General features: G+C 37.2%; 1 protein-coding gene across 3 annotated transcripts in view; it reads left to right on the top strand.

The window, feature by feature from the left end:
• Positions 1-27,520, top strand: part of LAMA1 (laminin subunit alpha 1) — a 105,536-nt gene that overhangs the window by 22,919 nt on the left and 55,097 nt on the right. The window contains exons 4-16 of one of the 3 annotated variants that reach the window (XM_083822695.1): positions 5,420-5,662; positions 9,808-9,987; positions 13,437-13,526; positions 13,983-14,100; positions 15,209-15,387; positions 16,837-16,942; positions 17,418-17,578; positions 21,097-21,237; positions 21,821-21,994; positions 23,901-24,002; positions 24,771-24,982; positions 26,261-26,372; positions 27,246-27,356. In XM_083822695.1, coding sequence (XP_083678821.1) covers positions 5,420-5,662; positions 9,808-9,987; positions 13,437-13,526; positions 13,983-14,100; positions 15,209-15,387; positions 16,837-16,942; positions 17,418-17,578; positions 21,097-21,237; positions 21,821-21,994; positions 23,901-24,002; positions 24,771-24,982; positions 26,261-26,372; positions 27,246-27,356 — 1,929 coding nt within the window. Of the gene's footprint in view, positions 1-5,419; positions 5,663-9,807; positions 9,988-13,436; positions 13,527-13,982; positions 14,101-15,208; positions 15,388-16,836; positions 16,943-17,417; positions 17,579-19,345; positions 19,489-20,738; positions 20,883-21,096; positions 21,238-21,820; positions 21,995-23,900; positions 24,003-24,770; positions 24,983-26,260; positions 26,373-27,245; positions 27,357-27,520 lie in introns of those variants that run through there. The other 2 variants (XM_083822696.1, XM_083822697.1) reach the window with 2 other exon arrangements.

The raw sequence follows: 27,520 nt of genomic DNA, 5'->3' as shown, positions 1-27,520 counted from the left end.
TTGAAGTCAATAAGTTATTAGAGCTGACTTGGTGTCCTTACTTTAACCGAGTCAGCACAAGTAAAAAATAGCAAAGAAAAAACATATGAAGGGCCCTAGTGATTTTAGTAACTGTTTACTTCACAAGTTTTATTTTGAATGAGCTAAAATACTCCTCTAGAACCTTTAAAGGTATTTCTGAAAGTCAGTATCTCTAACTATATGCATTACTTTGTCTCTTTAGCATTGGTACTTTCTTTTAAATTTCAAGCTTTGTGCATTAAATATGTCGAAGAGCATATTGAAGTCTTTAACTTTCCTTGGCAGAATATAGAATAGATTAATACCCCTTTGTGATGTGAAGAATCTGATTATTGCTCATTATTCTTGACTAATTACTAGAAGTTATAACAATAAGAAAAATAGGTTGTTTTTTGGCATTGTTACTAATGTACAGCAGAGAGGAACAAGCCAGCAATGGGGTTGGTGAGTGCAGGAGTGCAGGGTCAGCTGGTGAATATGGGGAACATACTGGTGGAAATTGTGTTTCCACCCCAGTTTATCTTACGTATATATATTCTGGCCACAGTCTCTGTCTGTTGGCTGTATTCATCTCTTTGCTCAAAGCTGAAGGGGGCAGAGAATATTCCTTCAGCTAATATTCTACCTTGCAGTTAGTTTATTTAGTCTAAAAACATTTGGACTGAAGAGCAGCTTGGTGGAATCTCAGTAAGAAAAGAGAGCTGACTAATACACTCCAGATCAAAAGTGCTGTTTTGATCTTTCTCCTTCAGAATTTCTGTGCTATTATAACTAATGCTAAGCATTTTGTAAGGGTAGCTGGTGGCTACATCACAGTTCTGTAGCTCATATGGATCATAAAAACCAGGTACATATATTCTGTCATGCCTTTCAGTCTTCCCAGGACCAAATGTATCATAGTTGGAAAGACATTTTTTTCCTTTCCATTTAAAAATGTCTAGCAAAGATCCAGAGCTGGGGAAAGAGTAGTTTAGCAATGAGATGTAGTATTGATGTACAAGATACCAACATTTAATTTATGATCTCATGCTTTCTACACTGGCAGTTCTACAGAAACAAAATACACAGCTGTTCTCAGGACAGCTATTTTGCAAAATGATAATGAATTAAAATAAATACCGACTATTACAAATGCCAGTTGTGTGCTTGTGCCAATAATAAAATATTTCTCCATCACAGCATTAAATGAATATTTTCCATAGTATTATTAATATGTTTCAGACTTTCAAAAGTATTTAAGGGTGCTTAGTGCTAGGCATAGCAGAATGGCACAAATTTGTATCCCACAAAGTTCTTGAATTGTAAAGCAAGACCAGTTGTTCTTGGAAGATCTCAAGTATGAAGTTGTGAAAACATCTCTGCTTTGATAAAGTCATAGCTCATGAATATTTCATGAATGCTGGATTACAACTCAGAGACTGTGAAAGTAATTTGCAGTTTCTGCTATTAGAAAGTCAAATATGACGTAAATAATATTATGATATATATACTGAGCTTTCATATTGAAATCACTTGGCAAGAAGAGGTTACTGTCAGGACAAACCCTTTGCTGATATAAAAAAGATACAGTTCTCTTGACTAGATCAATGCTAATTTACTGTATGTGGCAAGTTTCTTTAAAGTGTTGTTATTGCTATAAAGCTGATGATGCAAAATTCAGGGTGCTCGCTTATCTGTACTTTCTTATAATACACTGCTTGAATAAAATTAACTTCTATTCCAAAACAATGGTTGCACAGGAGCAAAATGTAGCAAGCAATTGCTAGGTCTCAGATTCTTACTATTTGCATGAACAATACAGACTGATACTCAGAATATCCCTTCATGTAGTCTTCTACTCTGAGTGTTCGCACAGATTCATTCATTTTAGACTTTCTGGATTCAGAAAGGAAAATGAAATCAGAGAAAAAGAGGCTTTTTTTGGTAACTAGCTCTATATGTATTGACAACATTAAGCAGAAAGGTTTTTTGAGTTTTACTTAAAATACAGAGTAATGTTAGTTGTAACAAGCATTTTCACCACAGGACATGTCATGCCATTTTGAAAAACACACTTAGCTGTTTTATTACATTGCCTTCCTGCACTCAGCATGAAGGAAAGATTTAGCTGAATTTATAAAATTAGAATAAACCGATCTGTTAAACTAATCTGAAATTTAGAAAAAAATTATCTTTTGGGACTTATCTTTCCCTTTAACTTTTCACTTGTGGAGACCAGGGCTCAAATAGTTATGAATAGACAGCATATCTTCCCTTACTGTTCTGTCAAACTAAGTAAATTGAAAAATGTAACTGGAAGTCTTTATCCAAAAAGACTACTGGAAAAATTGTGCTTGCTAGGACCTGTATAGGTTTCAGAGTACTGACCGTGCCCTTGGAAATAGGAACATTTGGCTAGCATCTGCTGTGTGGTCACTGCTAGCAGCATCTTGAGCAAAAGAGTAGGCAAAAGTGCCTGATGAATGGGGGAAAAGGGTTTATTTGCAGATTTGTTTCAAGAACATAGCACCTGATGTTACTGGATCTGCATTCAGGGAAACAAAGTTACTAGAAAGGCTAAAGAAAGTAGAAGTGATGTGTTATGTTGGTATTGCTGCTACAAAGGTGTTCTTCAGTACAGGTTTATTTGGCTGATCTTTACAGTCAGGATTGAAATGCCTGTAAAATGACACTTCTAATCTATGGCTGCTTGGGAACTGCTAACCTGCTTTGGCTTGCCCTTTTTACCCTTGTAGCTCAATAAGGAAATGAGTCCTGGGAAAGCTATACAGTCAGATTAAAGCATACAAATCATTAGCTTTTGCCACACGGCTCAAGTTTATCACATGGCCAGTTTGTGGACAGTGAATGAACGTGCAGAGTGGGAAGAAACTGCCCTCAGTGACGTTTGAATGTGGAGACCTCATTAAAGTAAAAATCTTTAAGGAAGTACTCTGAGGATGTTGGAGTCAGTTTGCCTTACAGGGAGTCCTGGTCCATTTTAGGTTGCAGAGGCTATGGGATATGAGGTCTCCCAAGCCAAAGTTGACACTCCTTAAAATGTCTTCATCTGCAAATGCTGGGGACACCTGAATCCCTTTTGCTAGCTTTCTTCTCTTGTTTGGGAACGTAATCCCCGAGAATATAACTTCTACTGGCAGGTTGGCTTGTGATTTCTTGATTGCAGGAGCATTTATGCAGTATCCTTTCATTTATATATTTAACCTATATAGTTTCAGGGACTGACAAATTTTCTTGAGCTTGCTGACATTCAAGTATCCTGTGAATTTACCTAAGAAGTATTTTTAGGTATTTACGGGCTATATGTGGAAGAGACAAGAAAATCCAGAGGGAAAAGAGGCAGTGTTTTTTTACACAGGCTGACTATGCATACTTAAACGGTTACAGACCATTATTTTCTGAATGCCTCTTTTGGGTTCTTAATTTCAAATATATTCATTTCAGCTCTCAGTGAATTGAGTACATGGAGGAAAAATCAATCACTAGAAGACTTGAGAACCAGACATGGCTACTTTTCTGAAAAAAAACCACATTGGTTTTAAAGGATACATCGATTAGAATGAACTGCTCTGGAAGTTGCTCTGAGAAATTTTATCTTTATCTGGTTCTTCCCCTCACCAAGAAACTTGATATTTAAAATAAATTTCATCTACATACTCTTGCATGAAAATATCTTCGGCTTTTATTTCTGCCTGCAGTTACTGTGTGATGAAGGATAACTCATTGTTACTGGTTGGAACTGGATTTAAAACTAGCCACATCAGCTGCAGAATGTAATCGGTCTTGAAAAATCTCAGTGTAATCAGAAGTAGATCATTTGTTGTTCAGCCAACTGTGTAATAAGTAGGGAAGTAGTTTAGTTGATGATAGCAAACAGAAAAATAAATAAATAAAAATAAAACAGACCAGCTGATTATCACTTTTTACATTGTCTGATTTTAATCAAAACCAAGATTGTTTGACTTTTTTAGATATTAAATCCAATAAGTCAGAATTTGAAGATGTGTAATCATTTTTTTCCATCTCATGTCTGCAGATTTCCTAAGCAAAGCTCTGTTCACTTGTGCACACAATGTAATTACTCTTTATTTGTGTATGTTTATTTTTCCATTTGACAAAACTGAAATCTGTTTTTACATGGCAAGTGTTATTCTTGCTCTGGCTTTCTTCAGTATTGTGAAACAAAACCAACAACAACAAAATACAAAACAAACACAACCCCCACCCCCCAATACATTAAAAAATGTCTGAAAGAAATTGTAGGAATTACAATAATTATAGCAGCTAACCAAGCAAGTGGTCCACTGTAGTGAGAATACAGACCTCTGCGATGGTTAAACAGCATGGCATTTTTCTTTATTCTAAATGTGGCTTCATAATATACTGCATGTAAAACATTAAACTCTTATAAGGAGTCTTATCAATTTGCAAAGACAGCCTTTTGTGAGGTGATGTATTAGTTAAGGAAGAAGATAGTTTCGGAGTAAGAGCATTTCAGTGCTAGTGGCTGATGATGTAGCTAGTTGGGGTTCAGCACAGGTTATCTAGCTGCCACAACAAGGTCACTTAAAAGGTGATATAAACTTATTTACTGCCCTGCCTTCTCAGAGAAGTGAAGAGCAATGCTGCTGTGGGGATAGAGTTTTCACTTTGGACACAAATAGTTAAAAAAAAACAAAAAAACACCTCAAGGTTATGCATATAGCTGAGAGATTCCATATCTTAAAAGAACTACTTAATTAACATTATCATATTTATATTTGTCATATTCACTTTATTTATCTATGTACATTTTCAGCAGTGTCTGTAAGTAGCCTTGTGCTTAAATAACTTCAACACAGAATGGAAATGGAATGCACGGAGATTTTTAATATAGGATGTAAAAAGCTTATTATAAATGCTATTACCAGAAGGATTAAACTCCAAGCTAAAATGAATGTGAAACAAAGAATTGTTTTGGCTGCAGCTGTTTTTTTTTTTTTTTTTTTTTTTTTTTAAAAAAAAAAACAACAACCCACTTCTTTGAAGCCTTCAGTGGTTCAAAAAAGCTAAATAGCACACTTCCCTTAGAAAGACTGTTACTCCCAAGTAATCCTGAAATCAACTTTGTGTGTAAATATACATATGTATATATATATTTCAGTTTGCTTTGTTGTAATGTTTACAGTTTTGACAAAAAATGATACATATTTCCGTTATTATCGTAAAAGATTAATCTGGCCTTTGGTCAGAAGCTTATGCAAAAGTTTTATCTAGAGCCAGTCTACCAAATTTTACCCTCTCACCACGCAAATTGCATACTGCCTTTAAACTTTTAGTTAATTTTAGCAGTTGGCCTCTTGCGGTCTTTCACAGCAGAATGAAGTGTTAAAATTTTCTTCTTGCATTTTCTTTTTAGGTCTTTCAAGTTGCATATGTCATCATCAAATCTGCTAATGCTCCACGACCTGGAAACTGGATTTTGGAACGCTCCATAGATGGCACAGAGTTCAGACCATGGCAGTACTATGCAATTAGTGACACAGAATGTTTAACCCGTTATAATATCACACCAAGAATTGGGCCACCAACGTACAAGAGAGATGATGAAGTGATCTGCACCTCCTATTATTCCAGACTAGTTCCCCTGGAACATGGAGAGGTACGTTTGTTTTTGCACTTGTGGTTGGCGAGTGTGAACACGGACTGATTGCAACTTGAAAACACTTGAATTCCAATTACAGAGTTCATTGCCCTCAGCACTACCAGATGATCTGTTCTTCTTCTTCAATGATACTATCTTTACATCATGTACCAGTATAGCAAACTTTTAAAAGTTGGGATAAAACATGTCTTTGGCTCTACACATTCCTATTACTAAACTCTTTGTTTTCTCTCTCTCTCTCTCTCCATAATTTGATGGTGGCTATTAACTGTGAATTATTAGTTGCTTTATCCTATGAAAGACTACAACAGAGGCTCTATGTTCTGCCAGGTTTTTCATTTAATAAAGAAAATCCCTGTGTTAGGAACACCTGGTTGTGAGATAAAGCTGCAAACACCGTTGAAATGCTCGGCACAGCTGGAACTCCTAAACTAGCCTTGGCATTGTTTCAGGGATGAAGCATAATTAAAAGAGCTATGAGTTGTGCAGCCTCACTGTTGATTGTTCGTTCTTTTAGCAAACTCTATTCATGGTATTTGTGTAATTTATTTCATAGAGGCAGCCACATAATGAAATGATACATTAAAACCAGTGGTTATTCTATCGTGAATGCTATCATGTAAGAGCATGATAATAAATGCAGTGTTATCCCGTGGAGAATGCTAGTAACTGTTAGCTTCACAGGAGCCACCATGTATTTATTTATTGCTTAAAAAAAAAGAGTGGAGTTAAGGGATGAACTTTGTCAAGCTTTTTCACATGAAATTATGTTTCAGCAAGACAAAACCAATGAAATTCAGGTGACATCAAGTCCCATTTATTTTAAACAAATTTTTGTTTCAATGATGTAAACATATCCCCTACAGATCAAATGGAACAGACAAAGAAACTTAACCTGGCTTTTACCACAATTAATCAGAAAGCTCTTAGGCTGACTGTGTACAAACAGTGCCTCTTGTAATAGGCTGATAGGTTGTCCAGCTCCAACCCAGAAATGATGGAGGTTCAGATTAGTGACTTTTCTTCTCATTTATTTTTCTTCAGGTACACAGAATTGTGTGGCACAAATATTATCAACAGCCTTATCCAGAACATTGCTTTTTTTCTAAGTGCAATGGCATAAAAACATAACATAAGAACAAATAAATTGACAGAACTAAATTTCTCTATACTACATAAATAAATGTTGTTGTTCACAAAGAACAGACTGCTCCATTGTAGCTGGAAAAGTAGACAGGAATATTCCTGCACAGAGAATATCATAACCTGTATTAGTGAACTTTGGCACTTTTTTAAAAATATACATATTTAATGCTTAATATATTGGACAGAACCAATTATAGAATGTAAGTATGGGGCTCTATGAAGTTCTACGCAGCAGCTGATGTCTACAGATACCTGTCTTGTATCCAGTACTTGTTAGCAAGCTGCTGTCATGCACTTTGCTTGTAGTGCTCTGGTGTAAAAGAACTGATAGGTTAAATGACCACATGTCTAAATGTGGATATAACTTAACAACATTTAGCTAAATCAGACATTTTGCCAGTTTGGCTGCTAGATTTTTCACAGGTTTAAAGAGGTATAACTGCACTATTGTATACTCTGTTGTTAACCTGATTAATACTGCTTGAAGATCTTCTTACAGATCTTCAAGAATATTCTGCTTCTGGAAATTTATGTAATGAAGTCAGGGTTTACTATGATTTCCAAGGCTCAAACTACAACTGCTGGAAAATGTTCTTCAATTAAGGAAGACAAATAAAACAAAAATGTATAATTGAAGTATATCAGCATATGTAAGGCATATATAAACAATATGTAAGTGGTATTTTAGCCAAATACAGCAGTGTACATGGAGAATCTTAAATTTTCTTCCTTAATGTTTTAGTATCTGTCCCTACTATTTCTTCCTTTTCCTGGTAGAAAGGATTCCTCTATTGTCTCTATATAAATTACAATGTATTATTACAGAACTTCTACTGGTCTGGCCAGTAGATAAGTTTAGAATTAAAATGTGAATAAAGTTACACTCTTCATCATTTGAACACACTATTCATGAACAGAGAAAATATGTATTCCCAGAGAACTGGAGCTTCAGGCAGGAGAGACTATCGAAAATGAAATGGCTTGTGTCATGCAGGAGGTAAGGCCAGTTGGCTGTAAAAGACCTTTTTAGGTCTCTTTAGATCTCTAGAGCCTAAATGGTAAGAAGGAAACACAGCATGCTAGAACTAACACCATGGTTGTATCCTTCTCTCATTATGAAAATGAAAGGATTGCAATGAGCTCAGCAAATTCTACGTCTGTAATGAATGCCAAATGAGAGCAGGATATGATCCACAATGCTACAGTTGGGCTTATGTACAGTGAATTTATATGTACATATTTTTTTTACAGTGGAAGCAATGCAATGTTATTTGAATATTTGGCCAACAGTTCTGTCTCGTAAATCCCATCAAAAAACATGACTTCTGAATGAATATATTGCAGCAGTTTGCGTAGAGAAAACAGACTGAGATGGGTGGGCATGTTCTGTTTTCAGTTGCATACAACACAGGTACAAGAAGGAGTAGTCTGTTCTATATGTCTCTGACAGATGATGAAAGAAGTGATCTGAAACTGCAACAAGGAAAATATGCTTCAGAGATAAGGAGAATTTCTAACAATAAAACAAGGAAAGGACAGTAGTATGTTGCCTTGGAAGACTGCGGAGCAACCATCAACAATGGTCTTCAAGAACAGATTGGTCAAACATCTGACACAAGTTTAGTTAATCCTGGTTTGGGATTGTCTAGATATTCTAGAGGGATTCTCTGTTTCTGTGAGAGCTGAATATTATATAAGGTGATTCTAGTTTGCCGGATCTGACCTGGAAAAAGTTTTTGGTTTCGTAACTGTTGTTTTGCAGTTGGAAAATGGATGATGATTAGTTTCTAAACGGGCTATCAGAAAAGTGAAATTCTTCAAACATGTTATATTAGAATATTTAGAAATAAGGGTGATAGACCATAAATGGCAAAAGTATATAGCTGAGAGTGTGAACTCCGTTGCCAGACTCTGTATATTTTTGAAATAACACGATTGCTGTCTGTGAAGTCCCTAGTTGTGCAGAAGTAAACTACTTTTTTTTTTTTTTCCATTTTAAATGTTTAGTAATATTTTCAGGAGAAATATTTGACAATACTGGACAAAGGTCAAACTATAAATCCAAGAGTAGTATATGAGACAAAATTGCTCTGCATAAATGAGGATGTGCTTTGCACTCTAAAATGTATCTGATGAGCCTAGTGTACAACCCTTTACTAGTTGAGGCGGACATCAGGTGTACTGTTTAACACTTTTTTGTGGTATTAGGGTCTCATATTGGAGTTTCTACCTCAAAATGTAGCACAAACTGTGTCATCTATGATTCTATGATCATATGAAACTACATCTTTGTGTGCTTTTAAGTTGCTTTGGAAAGGAGGAGGGAGCTGTTTCTGGAATAAGTTGCACTGCTTGATAACAAAAGCCATTTTACTGGGGCCAACTTGGGATTGTGTGAGATGGAGGAATGGAGACCAGATGGGTTGTTGTCGTGGTGGCAGCCTCCTGCTTTCAATTATCTGCATTGTGGCTTCCCACTGTGCTGTCATATCACTGAGTATTATTCGCTGACTGGGCAGCACTGTCCCAACACGATATAGGATTAATGACTCCACATTGAGCACATGCACAACATTATATTTTGCAATAAGATCTCTACAAATTGTTTACGAAAAATCTGTAAGGACAAAACCGTGCGTACGGACAGAGTTGCATGTTCCATGTCAATAAGGGAGAAGAAGGAAGACCAGGTAATTAAGGACTAGCTTGTGGTACTGCACTTCTCCATATGTTAACTCCACAAATGTCCAGGAGACATGAGACTTTACGATGAGCCAAGAATGGTGGTTTCAGAACTGTGTCAGTCAGGAAGTGGGAGTTATACCTGCAGGTGGAATGTGGGAAATAAAAAATAATTCCAGGTAATTCAACATCTCACCATCCTCAGTTGCTAGAAAACAAGCTTAAGTTCTATGTTTTTAATTCTCACACTAAGATGTTTGTTGTTGCAAATGGATCATAATTATGTTTATGATTAAGTCATACCCTCTTTCTAGATTCACACGTCACTGATCAATGGCAGGCCTAGTGCTGATGATCCTTCAGAAAAGCTTTTGGAGTTTACCTCTGCACGATACATTCGCCTACGACTGCAGCGTATTAGAACTCTTAATGCTGACCTCATGACTCTCAGCCATCATGATCCTAAAGAACTAGATCCCATTGTTACCAGAAGGGTAAGATGATTGTTCAGAAACACTTCTCAGTGTGGCAGAATGGGAAAGCCTTTTCTGATCTCTTTGAGGAAGTACTTGATCCTTGCCATTCACAGAGTTGTTTTATAAGTTGTTAACTACTTTTTGCTTCCCTTTGACTTCATTAGCAAAAATACCTTGTCAGAGACAACTTCAAGAAATAATTTTAAAGATAATTTTGTTTCTTTTTTTTTTTTTTTTAAATTTTGTTTGCTCAAATGATTTAAGCTAGGAATGTCATTTCTAATTCTCTATCAAAAAAGAAAAAATAGGGTCTGGCTAATGAAAGTGTCACTTGAGGTAGCTCAATTTCAGTACATTTTCTCATATGTTTTCAGTGCTTTGATCCATAAAAAGAATTATTTGTAAACCTTGCTATGGTGAATTTTGATGTCTGATAAGAGTTTTCTTCATTTTCTTTAAACCATTTTAATTTACTGTTTTCAAGCACAGAAATAATAATGCAAAACACCCAGAATTTTAACACTTAAGAGTTTTAAGTAATCTTTACACACTTGATATTGAAACTGGATTGGGTAGCTGGGTATAGAAGAGAAAAAGGAGCCTGGCTCTTAGCAGGCTTTGGTGGGTACTTTCAAGGCAGCCCCACTCTCATCTCCATCTAAGGTGCCTGTTCAGCTGCAGCATTTCAGAAGCACAAGATCTGGGTGTTCCGTTCGTTCCATCTGCCCCGTGGGGGAGTTGCTAGCACAGGGACTGCGTGCATGAGGATTAGGTGTCTGTTCCAGCTGTGCTTTGCTGGACGTAGGATAGCAGTTAACACAAAAGCTGAACAGGTGAGATATTCGTATGGAACAGGCTGGTAGATATTTAAGCCTTTCCATAATACTGTAATATCAAGAAATACACCCCAAAATGGAAGGCTTGAGATACAAACATGCAGTTTACTTGGGAAACAAGGGTGCTGAGGATAAGCATACCCATTGCCTTCATAACGTACACTGCTGTATAATCCAGGGCTTAGTACTAATTTACCCAGCAGGATTTAGTGCCGCTTTGCATGAACAGCTACACATCTTCATCTCCATAAGACATGGGTTTTACTGGGCCAGAGTTCTCATGTCCTGATGTCTCACTTTGTGTCTCATCCATTGTGTAACCAATGACAACCAAGGTAGTCATTTCCAGCTTTCTGTATTCCATTTTTATTGTTTTTGAAGACTTTACATCCAGCTGTTGATACCAGTTTTATTGGTGTCTTGTATACAATCTTGCAAAAGGGCTGATGCAGAACTTTTCCAAGTGTTCAACAGCAGGTTTGTTTCTGTGTTTTGCTTCTTTTATTTATTTCTCTCTGTAGCATTTGGTTAGCATTAGTCTCTTGTTCAACTTCAAGCTGCACACAGCTGCTGTGAGCCATACAGAGTATAAGCTTTAAGAAAACAACAGAAAGGGGGGTGAAGCAGGGAATGCAATGAGCTTTTTCTGTACTAAGAAATACAGCTCTGCTTCTGGTCATCCTCCTACCTTTCTTAGTCTGGACCTCTTCTCTGTAGTTAAGGACTTATTGGTCATAAAATTTTTATTTATTTATTTATTTATTTTTAATCTTAAATCATGCTTATTATTGTAGTTTTTTTTTCTTTAATGTTATAATAAAAATTTAAACAACTAAAAAATTAAATATTCAAAGAGGCTAGTTTGCTCCAGCTCCAAGATCCTTCAGCGAAATAACAGTCCATGGAGTCAGCAGGTCTGACCACCCAGGGCCACCTCCTCATCCTGAAGCAGATGACCGTAGGGTTTTTAGATCTGAGAGTCTTGACCTTTTTACTTAGAAGTGTGGTCAAAAAATATTTTTTTTCATTCCCCTGAAGTACTAGTACATACTTCCCAGGATACACACAGGCCAACCACGTTGATAGTGCAGCTGTAACTGAACCCAGATGGTCATTTCCTGCCTCTTCCTTGCCTTGAAAATTAAATCTTTTCCTTATGTATGTATGCGCTTTTGCTCACCACATTGCAATATTAATGGATTCTATTCTGCTGTATCACCAATTTTAAGCTAAAAGTTTGGATAGCCTAATACACTGCCTCAGAAAAGGAAGTGCACAAAGTGATTTTAAGGGAGGGTATAGTTCCCATTTTAGGAAAGCACACTTTTACTTCACAAACTGAAATTCAAATATAGCATTTTGTTATGCTGCATGGATTTTGTAGTGGAAAAAGCTTCTTTTACAAGCACATTTTGGCTACAGTTGGTGGTCTTTCCTGAAACTTAGGAATGGTGCGTTATTTAAAGTTAAAACTTAGTTGTTTTGTACCACCGAGGAAAAACATAGGAAAAAAAAAACCCAAATGGAAGGTTTCCCTCAGCTCAATGATCTGGACGACGGGATTGAGTGCACCCTCAGTAAGTTTGCAGATGACATCAAGTTGGACGCAAGTGTTGATCTGCTTGAGGGTGGTAGGAGGGCTCTGCAGAGGGATCTGGATAGGCTGGACCAATGGGCCGAGGCCAACTGTATGAAGTTCAACAAGGCCAAGTGCTGGGTCCTGCACTTGGGTCACAACAACCCCATGCAACACTACAGGCTGGGAGATGAGTGGTTAGAAAGCTGCTTGTCAGAAAGGCACCCAGGAGTATTGGTTGACGGCCAGCTGAATGAGCCAGCAGTGTGCCCAGGCGGCCAAGAAGGCCAACGGCATCCTGGCTTGTATCAGGAATAGTGTAGGCAGCAGGACCAGGGAAGTGATTGTCCCTCTGTAATCAGCTCTGGTGAGGCCACACCTCAAATATTGTTTTCAGTTTTGGACCTCTCACTGCAAGGACATTGAGGTGCTGGAGCATGTCCAAAGAAGAGCAACAAAGGTGGTGAAGGGTCTAGAAAACAAGTCTTACAAGGAACGGCTGAGGGAGCTGGGGATATTTAGACTGGAGAACAGGAAGTTCAGGGGAGACCTTACTGTGCTCTATTGTTACCCTAAAGGAGGCTATAGCAAGGTGGGGATCGGGCTCTTTTCCCAAGCACCAAGCGATAAGATAAGGAAATGGCCTTTAGTTGCACCAGGAGAGGTTTAGGAAGGTTATTAGGAAATTATTTTCACTAAAAGGGTTGTGAAGTATTGGAACAGGCTGTCCAGGGAAGTAGTTGAGTTACCAACCCTGGAGGTCTTCAAAAAAACATGTAGATGTAGAGCTTAGTGACATGGTTTAATGCTGGACCTGGCAGTGCTAGGTTAAAGGTTGGACCAGATGATCTTAGAGGACTTTTCCAACATAAATTACTCTGTGATGCTATTCTATCGTTCTAAGTGACAGAAATTCATAGTATTTTCTTGACATATTTTAAGTCACAAAATAATAGAATGCTGGCATTTTATTATGTAGGAGGGAAGATATATATACAGAGAGAGATGTCTTTTAGTCATTCTTTTCATTCTTTTTTCATCTTTAATTTTTGTAGTACTACTACTCAATAAAGGACATCTCTGTTGGTGGCATGTGTATTTGTTATGGCCATGCTCGAAGCTGCCCCTTGGATGAAATCACAAAGGTATTCTTTGATCTCATTGATCTATTTTTACAGAACAACTTATCCAATTTAAACAGGTCTTTGCCTAAGGAGAATGGGAAAGAGAAGGCTAAAGTACTACATAATGCATATAAATTATTTGCTATAATTTTCTTCCTTTTCTTTGTAATCATATCTGGGTCTCTGGTAATGTAACTTTTTTGAAGGGAATTCTTACTTTGGCATTAAAATTAAAAAACTTGAAGGGCATTACAAGCAATAGTCTGAGTTGCAAAAGGAGGAATTTCACTGTTGTAGAAAAGCTACTCCCCAGTAATTGATATAGTGTGGCTGAGTAGTCTAGTGCTAATTGATCAGTATTTGTGAGTGTTGACATTTTTTGGAATAAATCAGATATTAGGCAGACTTATGAGAACATTGAGTAAATTATCCATTTAAAAAATATTTAAAGAAAATGTGTTTTCTTCTGTTTCCTAGAAATTGCAGTGCCAGTGTGAGCACAACACATGTGGAGAGAGCTGTAACAAATGTTGTCCTGGGTACCATCAGAAACCATGGAGACCAGGAACCATTTCTGCTGGGAACAAATGTGAGAGTAAGTATGCACTAAGGCTTAAATAATTTCATAAAGGCTTATTACACTCTTGTTTGAGGTTGCTTTTCATACAGATCTACACTGATTCCCCCAAATATCCCCAAACTACTAACTGTCTTCATGGAGTAGGAGGCCTACTTAAAACCTTAACTATTTAGATGATTTTAAATATTCTGTCTAATGTGACTGCCTGGCTAATGGAAGTGTCATGCAGCAAAACTTTCAGAAAGGATGAGACAAAAGAGACTTGGGGATTTATTATACTCCTGTAAAAACTAGCAGATTTTCATCAATCACTTTGTTAGCTACTTGAAATGCAAACTTCTTACTTGATCATAAATTTTGTCAGATAAAAAAAAACAAAACACTTTGTTCTGATAACAAATCTTTTGAAAGAAAATCCTTGCTGGCCAATTACATTCCAGATTAGTTGATAGATTGACTTAGGCTGTGACAGTAGTTCAGCACAGATGACTGTCTCTAGGGCTAGCTAGTGTATTTTCCCTCTTCACACCACTAATGCCTGGCACAAGTTGCAGCCAATTAAGAACATACTAGATATACTTTTCCATTTGCAACTATGAATTTTCTTTTTAGTAGAAGTCTTTACACAATTTTCAATGCCACTGTTTGGAAAAGAAGTGTTTGTTTGGACTGAAAAGTATATTCTAACCGAAATCAAATGTATACTTACGTATCGGCACTGTTGACTTCTTAGACTTTTGTCTACAATACAAATAAGAGATGAATCAGGCAGATTTCCTTCTATAATACAGAGGACAGAAGATATAAGAGCAGCTAAAAGTAATAGCACACATCGCTATTGACATCACTCCTGAGAGGAGTGTGATCTGTGGAATACTGTTAAGAAGGGTGCTATTGAAGTGGTGACAGTGTTTTTGAAACGTGCTTACTTGCTAAGAAATTGAGTGTATTTGAGACTGCTGATGCATACAGCATGGTTAATGGAAAAAAAAAGTCACACATTTGAGATGAATTGATATGTTCTTCTACTTACAATTTCCTCTTTGAAAAGTGTCAGTGTTGTAGAAACTGTAATGTAATGTAAATTTTAAAAAAAGTGAATTTCTTTTCTATTTCTTCTTAGAGTGCAACTGTCATAACAAAGCAGAAGATTGTTATTACAACCAGAGTATTGCAGATCAGAAAAGGAGCATGGATATTCATGGCCAGTATATAGGAGGTGGTGTCTGTTTAAACTGTACTCAACATACTACTGGGATCAACTGTGAAATGTGTGCTGATGGATATTTTAGACCACACAAAGTAAGATTTGGAATATACCATTTTAACGTTCTTTGTACATTCATACATGTATTGTTATCCACTGTAGAATAACTAAAAACTGTACAGGATTTTTTTTTATAAATCACATACCACAACAGCTTTCAGAGAAAAGCATAAAATGCTTGTCCAGTTGTGAGGAATGGCAGGTCTAATTGCTCTAAAAGAAGCTGTTGGAGAAGAAAAGAATAAGTAAATATGTTTTCCTAGTGTGGAAATGTAGGTGTAATAGGAAAACCATTTCTCCTGTGGATAAAGCTCTAAATGTGCCAGCACTGAAGATCTGATGTCTTCAGCAGTGCTAAAATTATGTCCTGTCCTATACAAGCCCATTTCAATCAGTGTTTAAAAAGACCATCACATGGTTCTAAGGTCAGACTCTGAGTCATGAGATACTGCAACAAAAATTCTTCTTCTTGACATGTTTATTGTAGAACATGTGGTCTATCTGAGCCTGTCTACTTTCCAGTTTATTGACAAGCGTCCCTCTTTAAAAAAAATGACCTAAATGTCTCCACAAAAGACATTTTTAAACATATGAGTAACAGAATGTGAAGTTCTTGCAGTGTTAGAGGTGTCTGCATAAAGAAAGGTAGTGAATTAAATTTCTGCCCCACAAGGTCTTGCTTCAGCAGGTTCATACATATTTTCAAAAGCCCATGCTTTAGAAATCTAGCATAAATGGGTGCAGAGAGCAAGGGTGAGTGGTAGGAGTGTGGTTAGACAGCAGGTAAGTTCATCCAAAGGAGAATTAAACCTGAGTCTGAGATTCTCTAATTCACTTGTTTTAAGAAGCACTGAAATATTCAATTTGTGGCCAATATATATGTATCCATAGGTCATTACTGATTTGCTTTACATCTGAAGTACTCAAAAGAAAACTTTAGGTTTCCCTTCTAGAAAAGAAAATCCTTTCCATAAGTTACATTGCCTTATATTTCAAAGTTGTATAGATCATGAAGTTAGAATGAATCTTCATGAATATCTGTCCACCCATTGAATACAGAGCCAAGGATTTTTTTCATTTCCTTCTTCTTTGAACTAGAGTATCTTTGCAAAAAGCATCCATTCTTGTCTTAAACATTTCCATAATCTTTGGCAAACCATCACAGTGGTTAACTGCTGTCACACTAAAAGATATATATTTAGGCTGAATGTGTCAAGCTTCAACTTCCAGCCATTAGAGTTACTGTACCTTTGCCTGTGCTATTGAAGACCAAATTTTGTTCCTGCATTTTTTTTCCTAGACTGCAATCTCCCCATCTTCTGTTTGCTAAAATTAAACAGATTGAGTCCCCTGATCTGTTGTTGTATACCAGTTTTTCTAGTCTTCATTTGTGCTAGTTCCAGTGATCCCAGACAAGAAACAGAAGTAACTTTACTTTTCCAGTTAATAACTTGAGAATTTGACAGAGAACATTTGTCTCATAGGTTTCTCCCTATGATGATCACCCCTGCTATCCCTGTGGCTGTGACCCATTTGGATCTTTGAGTTCTGACTGTGTTAAAGACGAGCACCATTCTGACTCACAGCTTGGTAAGGCAACAGGAAATATCTCCTCTCTAAACTTAAAATCTGGCTAACGTGTCTGGGCTGCGAAATATGAGGGAACTGTTTCATGTTGTGAATGGCTGCCAGTTAGGTACCATTTCAGAACAACGGTGAATATTTAGAAAAGTGAGGTGAAAGATGTGTCAGGTCCCTGAATGTGGTCTTGTGTGGGAGATGGAAGGCTCTGACTATGTAAAGCAATATGAAGGATTGAGATCTAACATTGTTGTTCATGAATGCTGTTATAGCTGTCATAAAATCCATTCTGCTGCAGTCTCTGTGCATCTGGTACTCTGAACACAAAAAAATAAATGGTGAGACTGACATTATGTCATGCGTCTGTGTGGAATTAACATGGAATAAAATAAAAAAGGGATGTTAAATTACTTGCGTGCTCTGAGACATCTTGAATCCAGCTTACTGCCTGCTCTTATTTGTTTATCAATTTTTGCTTTTCAAGGGATGTGGCCAGGTCAATGTCAATGCAGAGGAGGTTACACAGGAGAAAAATGTGACCGTTGTGCATTTGGGTATCGAGGCTACCCAAACTGCCTGCGTTGTAACTGCAGCCTAATTGGCAGCATTAATGAAGATCCATGCACAGAACCTTGTCTTTGCAAAGTGAGTATTAAAGTGATAGTTTTTGCTTAAAAGGGAATCTGTGGATTAAATTTGTGATTTTTTTTTTTAATAAGGAGAATTTATTCATTAACTAGAGATCTCTTCTTTTATAACAAGTGACTTGGTGTCATAACTAGAACTCAGTAACTAGAACTTAAAATGACTATTCTCTGAACTGAAAATATTGTAAATTAAGTTGAACAGTTCTGTATGATATTTAGTGCTCTGTATGTTACTCTATAAAAATGGGCCAGACTGACATTAAAATCAAATACTAATTGCACATGTGAGTGTGAGAGAATCACAGGGAGAGTGACAGTGTGCCTAGCTGGGTTTGGTTTTAGGGATGAGCTGATGTTTCTCTTAAAAGACACTGATGACATGTAAAGAAAGGATGCGTTTATAAAATCTGCTTTGTGTGAAGTAACAATATGCATTTGGAAGGAATAATTATTGGAACAGTTAAATTAGACTGACGAATGAAATGTGAGTTAATTATTTGATTACGAAATATGAACCATCAACAATTTTAACAAAAAAGATTTGCCACTACCTCTTTCATTTTTGGTAAATACCCAACCCTTTTGATATATCTTGCAGCTGTATATTCTGTTGAACTTCGTTACCAAGCTGCGTGGCAATATTTAAAGAAGTTACACACAATTTTCTGAACCGAATGTTAGCTAGTAGCTTATGTATTTGTTGCCAAATATGACAGTGAACAGGAGCCAGAAAAACATGGTTTGTTTGACAGTTTTTCTGAAACTGCTTAGTTCTCTTGCATGAGTTATCTGATCCAAAATATCAAGTGCATAAATAACCAGAGTCTGGATGAAAGAAATAGTTCCAATGGCCAATTTAAATGAGAAAAAAAAAAGATACAACCATTTTGCCTGATTCTGAACTACAGTAACACTGTTTTAGCCGATGTGGCTTACTGGTTAAAATTTTGGTATAAACTGGATGAAAAACTGTCCCCTTTCAATACTGTCATGGGCATGACCATGGCACACATTTTTTATGCCGGATCATTGAGAGTGTCACTAGCCATCAGCCCACTTATATTGTGTGCTCCAAATTTTAAATGAAAGAGACAGAATTCCTAATTTCTATGCCTATGTCAACCCTGTGAACACAGTAATGCAAACTTACTTTTATACTCAGAATTTCATGTTTGATCATTTGTGAAACACAGCTGTTGGATTCTAATACTCTGACCAAATTCTTTTAGATATTCCACGTGTGGAGAGGGAAATGTTTCACATCAAAATCAAATTTAAAATATTTGATGTTACATTGACTATCGATTTAGAAGAGCAATGTATGGAATTCACTCTACAAGTGCAATACAGCAATTGTAATACACAGTTAGATCACAGTACAAACGCGATTCCCATTACTGGTCTTTATATACCCACCATCACAGCATTGGGCCTCCCCAGTTAACAGGGAGGAACGCATGGGTTGAAGCCAGCTCAGGCCTGTTGCTCTCTTCAAAATTCTTTTGCTGTTTGTCTTTTTTCTTTTTTTTTTTCTTTTTTTAAAATTTTTTAATACTTTGAGCAACATACTCACACCTAAACCCACACACTATGCTCATCTGGAGAATTCAGGGAAACATTCACACTTCTAAAATGAACTCAGGAATAAACATTTACATCACTAGTTGACTGTTGATAGTTGTTTATCTAAAACAAAGGCCACTCTCCAGTCCCCATTTTGATGAGATAGTCAGCTTATTTGCAACAGCTGTAGTCAGTAACACCCTTCATTATTCCCTGAGCTTCATAGGCACTGTGCTCTTGCCCATATGCACTGAGCCTCCCTCCACTGTAGGGTTTTAATCACAGTCACAGCCTATTCCTATGGTTTTCCTCAGTCACAACAGCTCCTGTGGTCTAGTCATTGGGGTATGATAATGGGTTTTCATTAAGAAATAAATAATAATTTCTTCCAATGTTACAGAGATAAAATGAAATGTGTGATCGAAGTATACTCTGAAGACAGAAATGAGGAAGCATACAATAATTATTTCTGTAAAAATCCAAAATTTTAAAATCTCATTATTTCAGGAGGCCCTTTACGTGGGATTTTCTGTAAATTTAAAGATTAACAAATAGCATCCTCAGCCTTTGTATAAGAGGTGGGGATCATCTAGATTTTTTGTATAATTTGCAGAAATTGTATGTATTTTATGTACAGAAATATATAACCTACCTGTTTAGAGAGGTCTTCAATAAACTTGATATGCCAAACACTGGTCGACAAGAGGAGACTGTTGGTAGTGTTTAAATTTCTCTCTGGTAGGCTTGAAATTTGCTCCATTGAACCCAATCTAAGGCTGGAATTGGGAGTGGTTCTCTGGGTGAAGTGGAAGGATGTTAGCCTGGTAACTGCTTCTGAAATCAGAATTTGGTCTGCACGCTTTGCATTTCAAATTACACTGCAGAGCTCATACAGGCCTTCTCAAAACAGCGAGGCAGATATGCTTCACTGTGTGCCCTGCAGTCGTGGCGTCCTAATCATCTGTATCGGGGAACTTTGTGGGGTGCTCTGTAAAGTCTTCTTTGCCTTTGCAGTGGGGTTTTCTCACTGTGGAAACCAAAGGCTGAGGTGGAGGAGTGATATGTACTCAGGTCTTGCCTTGATACAACAGGACATGGTCAGAGACTTGTGCCTGCCAGCAGGAGGTGTTCTGAATCTCACTGTGTAGAAATACCCACTGAGATCTACTTACACAAATTTGTGGGTATTTACTGAATATTTTTGTCTATTTACTGAATATTTTCTTTACTTGTTTGCATCTCAGCAACATTTATTTAAACTTTTGGAATAAATAAATACATAATGCCTGTACAGATTTTACAAGAAAAAAGTTGGATGTCGCCCTGCCCCCCCACCCCCCCCCCACCCCCCCCCCACCCCCACCCCCAAAACTACACTGAAAGAAGTATGTAGCAGTGTGCTGTGAACTACCCAGCTTGCTTAGTAAGGAGGCAGCAGGCCAGTGCTAGGAGCTAAAGGAGTAGCATAAATGTATGTGGAACTCCTCTAGGACGAGGTGGCAGTGGTGGTAGGTACAAGTATTAATAGGTGGTTGAGGAACTGTTGTCTTGAAACTGGCTGTGGTAGCTCCAGGAGCCAGCCTTAGAGGCAAGACCTCTTGATTTGGTAAAGATGGGAGCTCCATGCCCAGAGTAAGCTATAAATTCAAGCTACCAGAGAAGCAGACTGGCAAACTGGCAGAAGCTTTTCAAACCCTTCCCATGTGCTGAAGTTTCATTGCAACAGAACCTTTACCAGGGTATATTTTGATTTTGATGAACTGGCAAATTCTAATGAATTTTTCCAATCAGTTTTCATTTTAAGCTCTGAGTCTTATTCAATAAGCCTGCTGGGCTGAAATCTGTTTTCTTTTAGAACCTTCTGAATGCTGTTATGCCTAAATCCTATCTAATCCACTGTATTTGGTGCCATAATAATACTGATGTGAAACAAATGTTATGTGCCATTGACAGGAAAATGTAGAAGGTGAAAACTGTGACCTCTGTAAACCTGGATTCTACAACCTGCAAGAAAGAAATCCTCAGGGCTGCACAGAGTGTTTCTGCTTTGGAGTTTCTGATGTCTGTGACAGCCTAACATGGCCCATCAGTCAGGTATTGTATGTTACCTCCATGACCTAATATTCTTTCCTCAGGCAGCTGCAAAACATACCGTATTTCTCTTTGACATGCACCCAAGTTAATTCTAAATTCTGGCGTGTGTTTTCGTACAGAGGAATAGACTTTCAATATCATTTGGCAGCTCTGAGGTGGTCAACATGCCTTCTCAGTGCAGGCTTTGGCCCTGCTGGTTTGCAGTAATACTGGAAGCATTGGCTAGCAGAGTCTGTGATTAAAGAAAAAAATAATATATATATATATATATATACACACATATATTTGTTTTCTGACCTCATGCTGTTAAAATTTCCTTGTATATTGAAGAAATTATGCTAATTTTGTTGGGAGGATGAAAATCAAACTTGCTGTGTTTGTATTCCTGTCTCTTACAGGGACCGAGACAGTCCTAGTCTTATCATATGATGAAGTGCCCCATTTGTGTGTATTGGACTGGGTTAATAAAAGTGTTATAGATTCACCAGTTTAAATGAATATCTAGGGATCAGTTAAGTTTAGTGACTGCTTTTTCAGTGACACCAGGCCTGACTCTGTTAATTTCTTGCATTATTTCTTGCAGATAACACACATGACTGGATGGCTTGTTACTGATCTGTATAACGCAAGGGGTGTGCAACCTCAGCAAAGTCAATTGGATGGCCCCCATCAAATAAGCATCAACAACACTGAGGCTGTGAAAGTGCTGAAACATACTTACTATTGGTCAGCACCTGAGCCATATTTAGGAAATAAAGTGAGTTCTTAGAAAGAGTCAAAACAATTCATTTCCCTATTTTAATCATACTGTATTGCTCTAATAAATTTTTTGTACATAAACAGTATATATATTTCTGCTTACCAAAATATTTACTTACTGGGATGTTAATATACCTTAAATTCACCTCTGTGTCCCTAGAACTCTATTTTTAAATCTTTCCTGTATGACATAAAGTTTTGTCTTTCAGTTTAATGCTTTCTTACTGTGCACTGAAACCTTCACAGTTGCTTTGTCTGTTCTTTGATTAGCTTATGGAAAGTAATTAAAATATGAATATGTTTGGAATATATACACAACTTCCGTAACTACGAAGTACACATAAAACTTGATATTACCAGACTTCTCAACCTGTCTCTGTTCTTCAAATTGTAGTGTTCCTGGCTAGATGTCCCCAGTTTTTCCCCTTCTTGCTCTCTCTTTGATCTCACTCTTCTCCCCAATTTCTTCTCAGCCTATCTTTGATGACACAATAAAATCTCCCTCTTTTTCTTGACTGTTACTAGCTTTCTTGCTCACATTCCCTATACTCATGGCTCCCAACCCAAAGCTGATGCCCTTCACATCTTGTTCAGTACAGTTGACAGGACCAATATATTCTATATTGCTCATCTTCCATTTCAAATTTATTAGTTTCCAACTGACTGGTCTTAATTTTTGCCCCGGTCTTAATTTTTGTGAGCTCTGAGTCCCATTTTATTTTATTTTATTTTATTTTATTTTATTTTATTTTATTTTATTTTTTATTTTATTTTATTTTATTTTATTTTATTTTATCCAAGAGAATCATGGAATAATTGAGAAGAGACATGGAGGTCATCTTGTCTAATCCCTCATCTCAAGCAGGGTCACCTAGAGCAGTTTGCCAAGGAACCATGTCCAGATGGCTTTTGAATACTTCCAAGGAGGGATACTCTACTAACTCTGGGCAACTTGTGCCAGTATTTATAGTCACCTGCACAGTAAAGTGCACAGGAACCTCCTGTGTACCAGTTTGTATCCATTGTCTCTTGTCCTGTCACGGCACCACTGAAAAGAGCCTGGCTCTGATTTTCTTTGCACCCTCTGTTTAGATATTTATACACATCGAGATCCCCTCTGAGCCTGGGCTAAACACTCAGAGTACTTGCAGTCTTTCCTCGTGTGAAAGGTGCTCCAGTCCCTTTATTATCTTCATGGTCCTTTACCAGAATCTTTCTGGTATGTCTGTGTCTCTCTTGCGCTGGCAAGCCCCAAACTGGACACAGTACTCTAGGTGTGGCCTCACCAGTTCTGAGTAGAGGCGACCTTGCAACCTCACTTTAATTTTTTTCAGTCCAGCCTCTTTGCTCCTGCAGCCCCTGTTCTTAGTACAGTGACTGGCTAAATGAACACAGGATTCAGAAGTGTAACTTTAGGGGGAGTAGTTTTTGCGCAGGGGAATGTTCACTCAAATTCTGATCTCTCATCCATTTAATGTAGGTATAACTGTTGATACAACTCTTTCATTTACTTTGAAGTAGTCAGCAGCAGATGTGGGGCTAAGGAGCCTGAAAGGTGGGAGATGGAATGTGAATAACTCCCACCACGTGCTCTGCCCTTTGGCTAGGATGGTAGCATAAACCCTGCTGTTTGTTGAAAGTCCTGTGGGTGTTTCACTGAATGAGGGCACTTATCTGAATCATCTGTAGAGCCTTCAGCTAGGTTTCCCCACCTGCACAGTAACAAGTCAGCACTTGTGCCTGTGCTGATAGGCGCACAGCACGTTAAATTTTCCCTGGAAAGTGGTGTTTGTAAACCAATGTATCCCTTAATTTGGGACAAACACGTTATTTTGTCTCGTGCCTCTTCTTTGTGTTGATTGGAGGTTATTTTGTTGTTAAGGCTTTCTTTTTTACTATTTCAGCTCACAGCTTTTGGTGGAGACTTGAAGTATACAGTGTCTTACGACATTCCAATGGAGAGTGTGGACAGTGATATAGTATCTAGCGTGGATGTCATCATTCAGGTAGATTGTTTTCAGCTGGCTACTACTCAAACATTATTAGGAATCTATGGATAGGTTAAAAAAGAAGAAAAGTGAAATAGTATTTCTATCATAGTAGTTTTAAATCCCTTGTTAAATCTCAGTTTTAAATCCCTTCTTAAAAGTCACTGCCAATATTTTCTTGCTAATCAATTCTCTAATTTTCTGTTCTGTTTCTCTGAAATTGTAGGTATATAATAATATTTTTAAATAATAAAATACTACACACTATCCTTTGTGAAAACGTGAGGTGATAATTACTAAATGAACCAAGTTGTGTTTACAAAAGTAACTACAATAAGCAGGAATGATTTATATTTATGAAATGGATGAATATTCTTGCTGATTACTTTTTTTTTTTTTTTAGTTATATTGCAGTTTAGAAGTAAGACTGAAAAGTAAGACTGAAATCCAGACATCTCCAAAAAGCATTATTTTGTAATATATACTTAGCAATAGAACCAAAGCAGAAAAGAGATTGTTTTGCAGAATTGATTTCTGAATTTTAATTTAGTTCTTTTTCCAAAAGAAAAGCATGTGTTTCTGAAGTCTCTAAACCAAAAGAGAATGAGATTGCAATCTTCTTGAATACATGGAAAATTCAGACCTTTAATTTATTTTTTCCTACTGCAAGAAATCTGCTTTGTTTCTTTTCTATGTTATCTGGATGTATATATGACACTAAATGTAATAGATAAGTAAAATTTGCGTGCAAATTTGAAAAATGTTTTCTCTATCTTCCACATTCAGGGCAATGGGCAGATTTTGAGCACAAGAGCAGCGGGCTTGTCATTACAGCCATATGAGGAGTACTCTAATTCAGTGAGATTCGTGTCGGAGAATTTTATAGACTTCAATACAAAAAAAGCTATAGACCGGGAAAGACTGATGACTGTTCTAGTAAATGTGACTCATCTTCTGATTAGGGCCAACTACAACATTGCCAAAAAAGCTGTTTACAGGTGAGGGAGAGAAAATACTCAAATTAATCTGTATACTTCTACTACTATTGTGTATGTGAAGCACTGTTTGTACTGTCAGTATTCCTAAAGTTTTGCATTAATAATTTCTAGAAGAAAACAATTTTAATTGATTTTTTTTCATGACTGTTATTGCCTCCAAAATACGTTCATGTGGAATGTGCAGAAAGGAGCATTTGGTTGTGAAGCAGGATCATTGTTTTCTGCTTTAAAAGAATACTGCCTAAAAGCCTTATTACAATGACAGATTTGTTAGAAGGAAATCTCTCTTAAACTCTCACTGGTGTGCTTATTTTGGTGTGTGGCGAGTTAATCCATCATCGTTGATTATTGATAACCTGCCAGTAAAGATCCTGACTGTAATTTCTTTAAATGTTACCATAGATGTTACTGATGGTCCTCTATAAGGGAGTGTTTAATAGGAAAATTGGGCTGGGATGGAGTAGCTGGTCATTCATAGTCTCAGGTCAGCATTAGCGGTGTCTTTATAAGTCATTTCAAATCTGTCTATTCTCCAAGTTATACAGGAATAAAGTCTTATGATCTCAAGGGAATCCGTTCAATGATTCATCATTTATTTAATTACTTCCCTTAGCCTTTCTTCTTGTTCCCTACTTTGGTAGCATTTTATGTCAACAACATTGGACTTCATAGTTAAGCACAAATTTGCTTTGTGCCCTTGAGGAGTGATGATATTTATGTCCATTTAGGATATAAGGTTCATCTTTCCGGAATGATTGTAAAGATTCATTTAAATAATTTTACCTATGGCTGAGAAAATTGTCCCTGCTGCAAAATGCCATTTCACCTTGTTGTTTTGCTTTGTTGTGTTGTATGCACCAGCAACGAACTGGTGCTGTTTCTCACTGCTTACCCTCCTGCAACATACGTCTAGTTTAGACATGATGCAGTAAAGCTGTCTTATCACAGGACTGCAAGAGAAGGCTGCACCACCAATATACCTCTAGTATCATGACAGAGGGGGAAGTTTTTAATTAAACCTCACCACAGGAGAAGTCACCAAGACAACAGGAGTAACAATAATGATAACAGGATGAGGGTATATCTACTTCCAGCTGAGAACTGCAAACGCAGTGATAAAACTACCGTCACAATATTTTACAACTGAAATTTTTTTTGCCTTTTCCTCAGCTGTTGCTTCTAGGGAGCATTACTCAGTGGTATGACTCCCATAGAACCAAACAGTTAAAATCAAATTTTAGGAAACAAATGATATGATGTTTTCATGCTTAATCCTAGGCTGGACTCTGTAACCCTGGATACTGCAAGTGCAAATGTTATAGATCTTTCTTCAGCACCAGATGTGGAATTCTGTGAATGTCCTCAAGGTTACACAGGAATATCCTGTGAGGTAACCTCTCCTAATGTTCCGTATATGTAAAATGATCTTTCTGAAAGGACCTAGTTTTAGAGAAGCTGCCTTTAATTACACTGCCATAAGACTATATGATCTGTGGTTAAATTCTGTGTACTATACTGTACACAATGCTGTAGATGTTTTCTTCCAAATATACTAGATGAGGTTTTAAACTTATTTCTTGAGTTCTGTTTGATGGCACTAAAAGATGATGATAGACTTTACAGCATTAGTGTTACGGAAGGAGTAGCTGTAAAAGCTTCGTGAAACTGTTTTAAGTGTCCCTGACTCATGAATAGCACTTTTCCTGGATCTGAATTGTGCAGTTTATTTCTGTTTTATGTCATTAGGTTTATGGAGGCAATAAGGAATCTTAGCAGGGAGGAATGCTAGTCTTTGGAAGATCCTACAAGGATCAGATATGTAAGGCAAGGTGGTATCTGAATAGAAGATTATGGAGGCAGAGCACCACCTGTAGAATAGTAGGAATTATTTTGACAAATAATTTCAATATGAAGCCATGTACCATAGCATCATTCGTGATTCTGCAGAGGAGGTAGACCATCTGTTTTTTATTGTCCCATAGTAAATAACTTCACATATTCAAGTTCAGAAAACTTAAGTGCCTCCGGGGTACAAAGGGATGAATCAAAGTTTCGTGGAGTTAATACATATCCCCTTCATCCAGTGCAAGCAAAAAACAACCACCAGAAAAGAGTTGTAGTGACATCAATAGACTTGAAAGAGTATTCAGTTTACCACAATGTGAACAAGTCGGTGGGTGGTCAGCAGTGGGCTCTTTGAAAATGATTTGGAGTGTACTTTTAACACATGTAATGCTGCTGATGTTTCCCCATTTCTTTTCAGTCCTGTCTCCCTGGGTATTACCGTGTGGATGGAATACTATTTGGGGGTATTTGTCAACCCTGCAAATGCAATGGGCATGCAACTGAATGTGATATTCAAGGTGTTTGCTTTGTAAGTCATCCTTCTAAGTATCTGTAGAAATTAGGAGAGCATTTTGGCCTTGGGAGTCAAGTTTATGATGTATGAAAATTTAAAGCTATGGGTACAAATTTTTTTTTTTTTGCCTTTCATTGTTTACTTCAGTATGTGTTCAGAGGCTCTGTTAAAGTGTTCTT

This window comes from Anser anser, assembly GCF_964211835.1.
Source record: "Anser anser genome assembly, chromosome: 2".
Lineage (NCBI taxonomy): Eukaryota > Metazoa > Chordata > Aves > Anseriformes > Anatidae > Anser > Anser anser.
The sequence above is the reverse complement of the archived record's forward strand: the minus strand, read 5'-3'. Positions and strand labels throughout refer to the sequence as shown.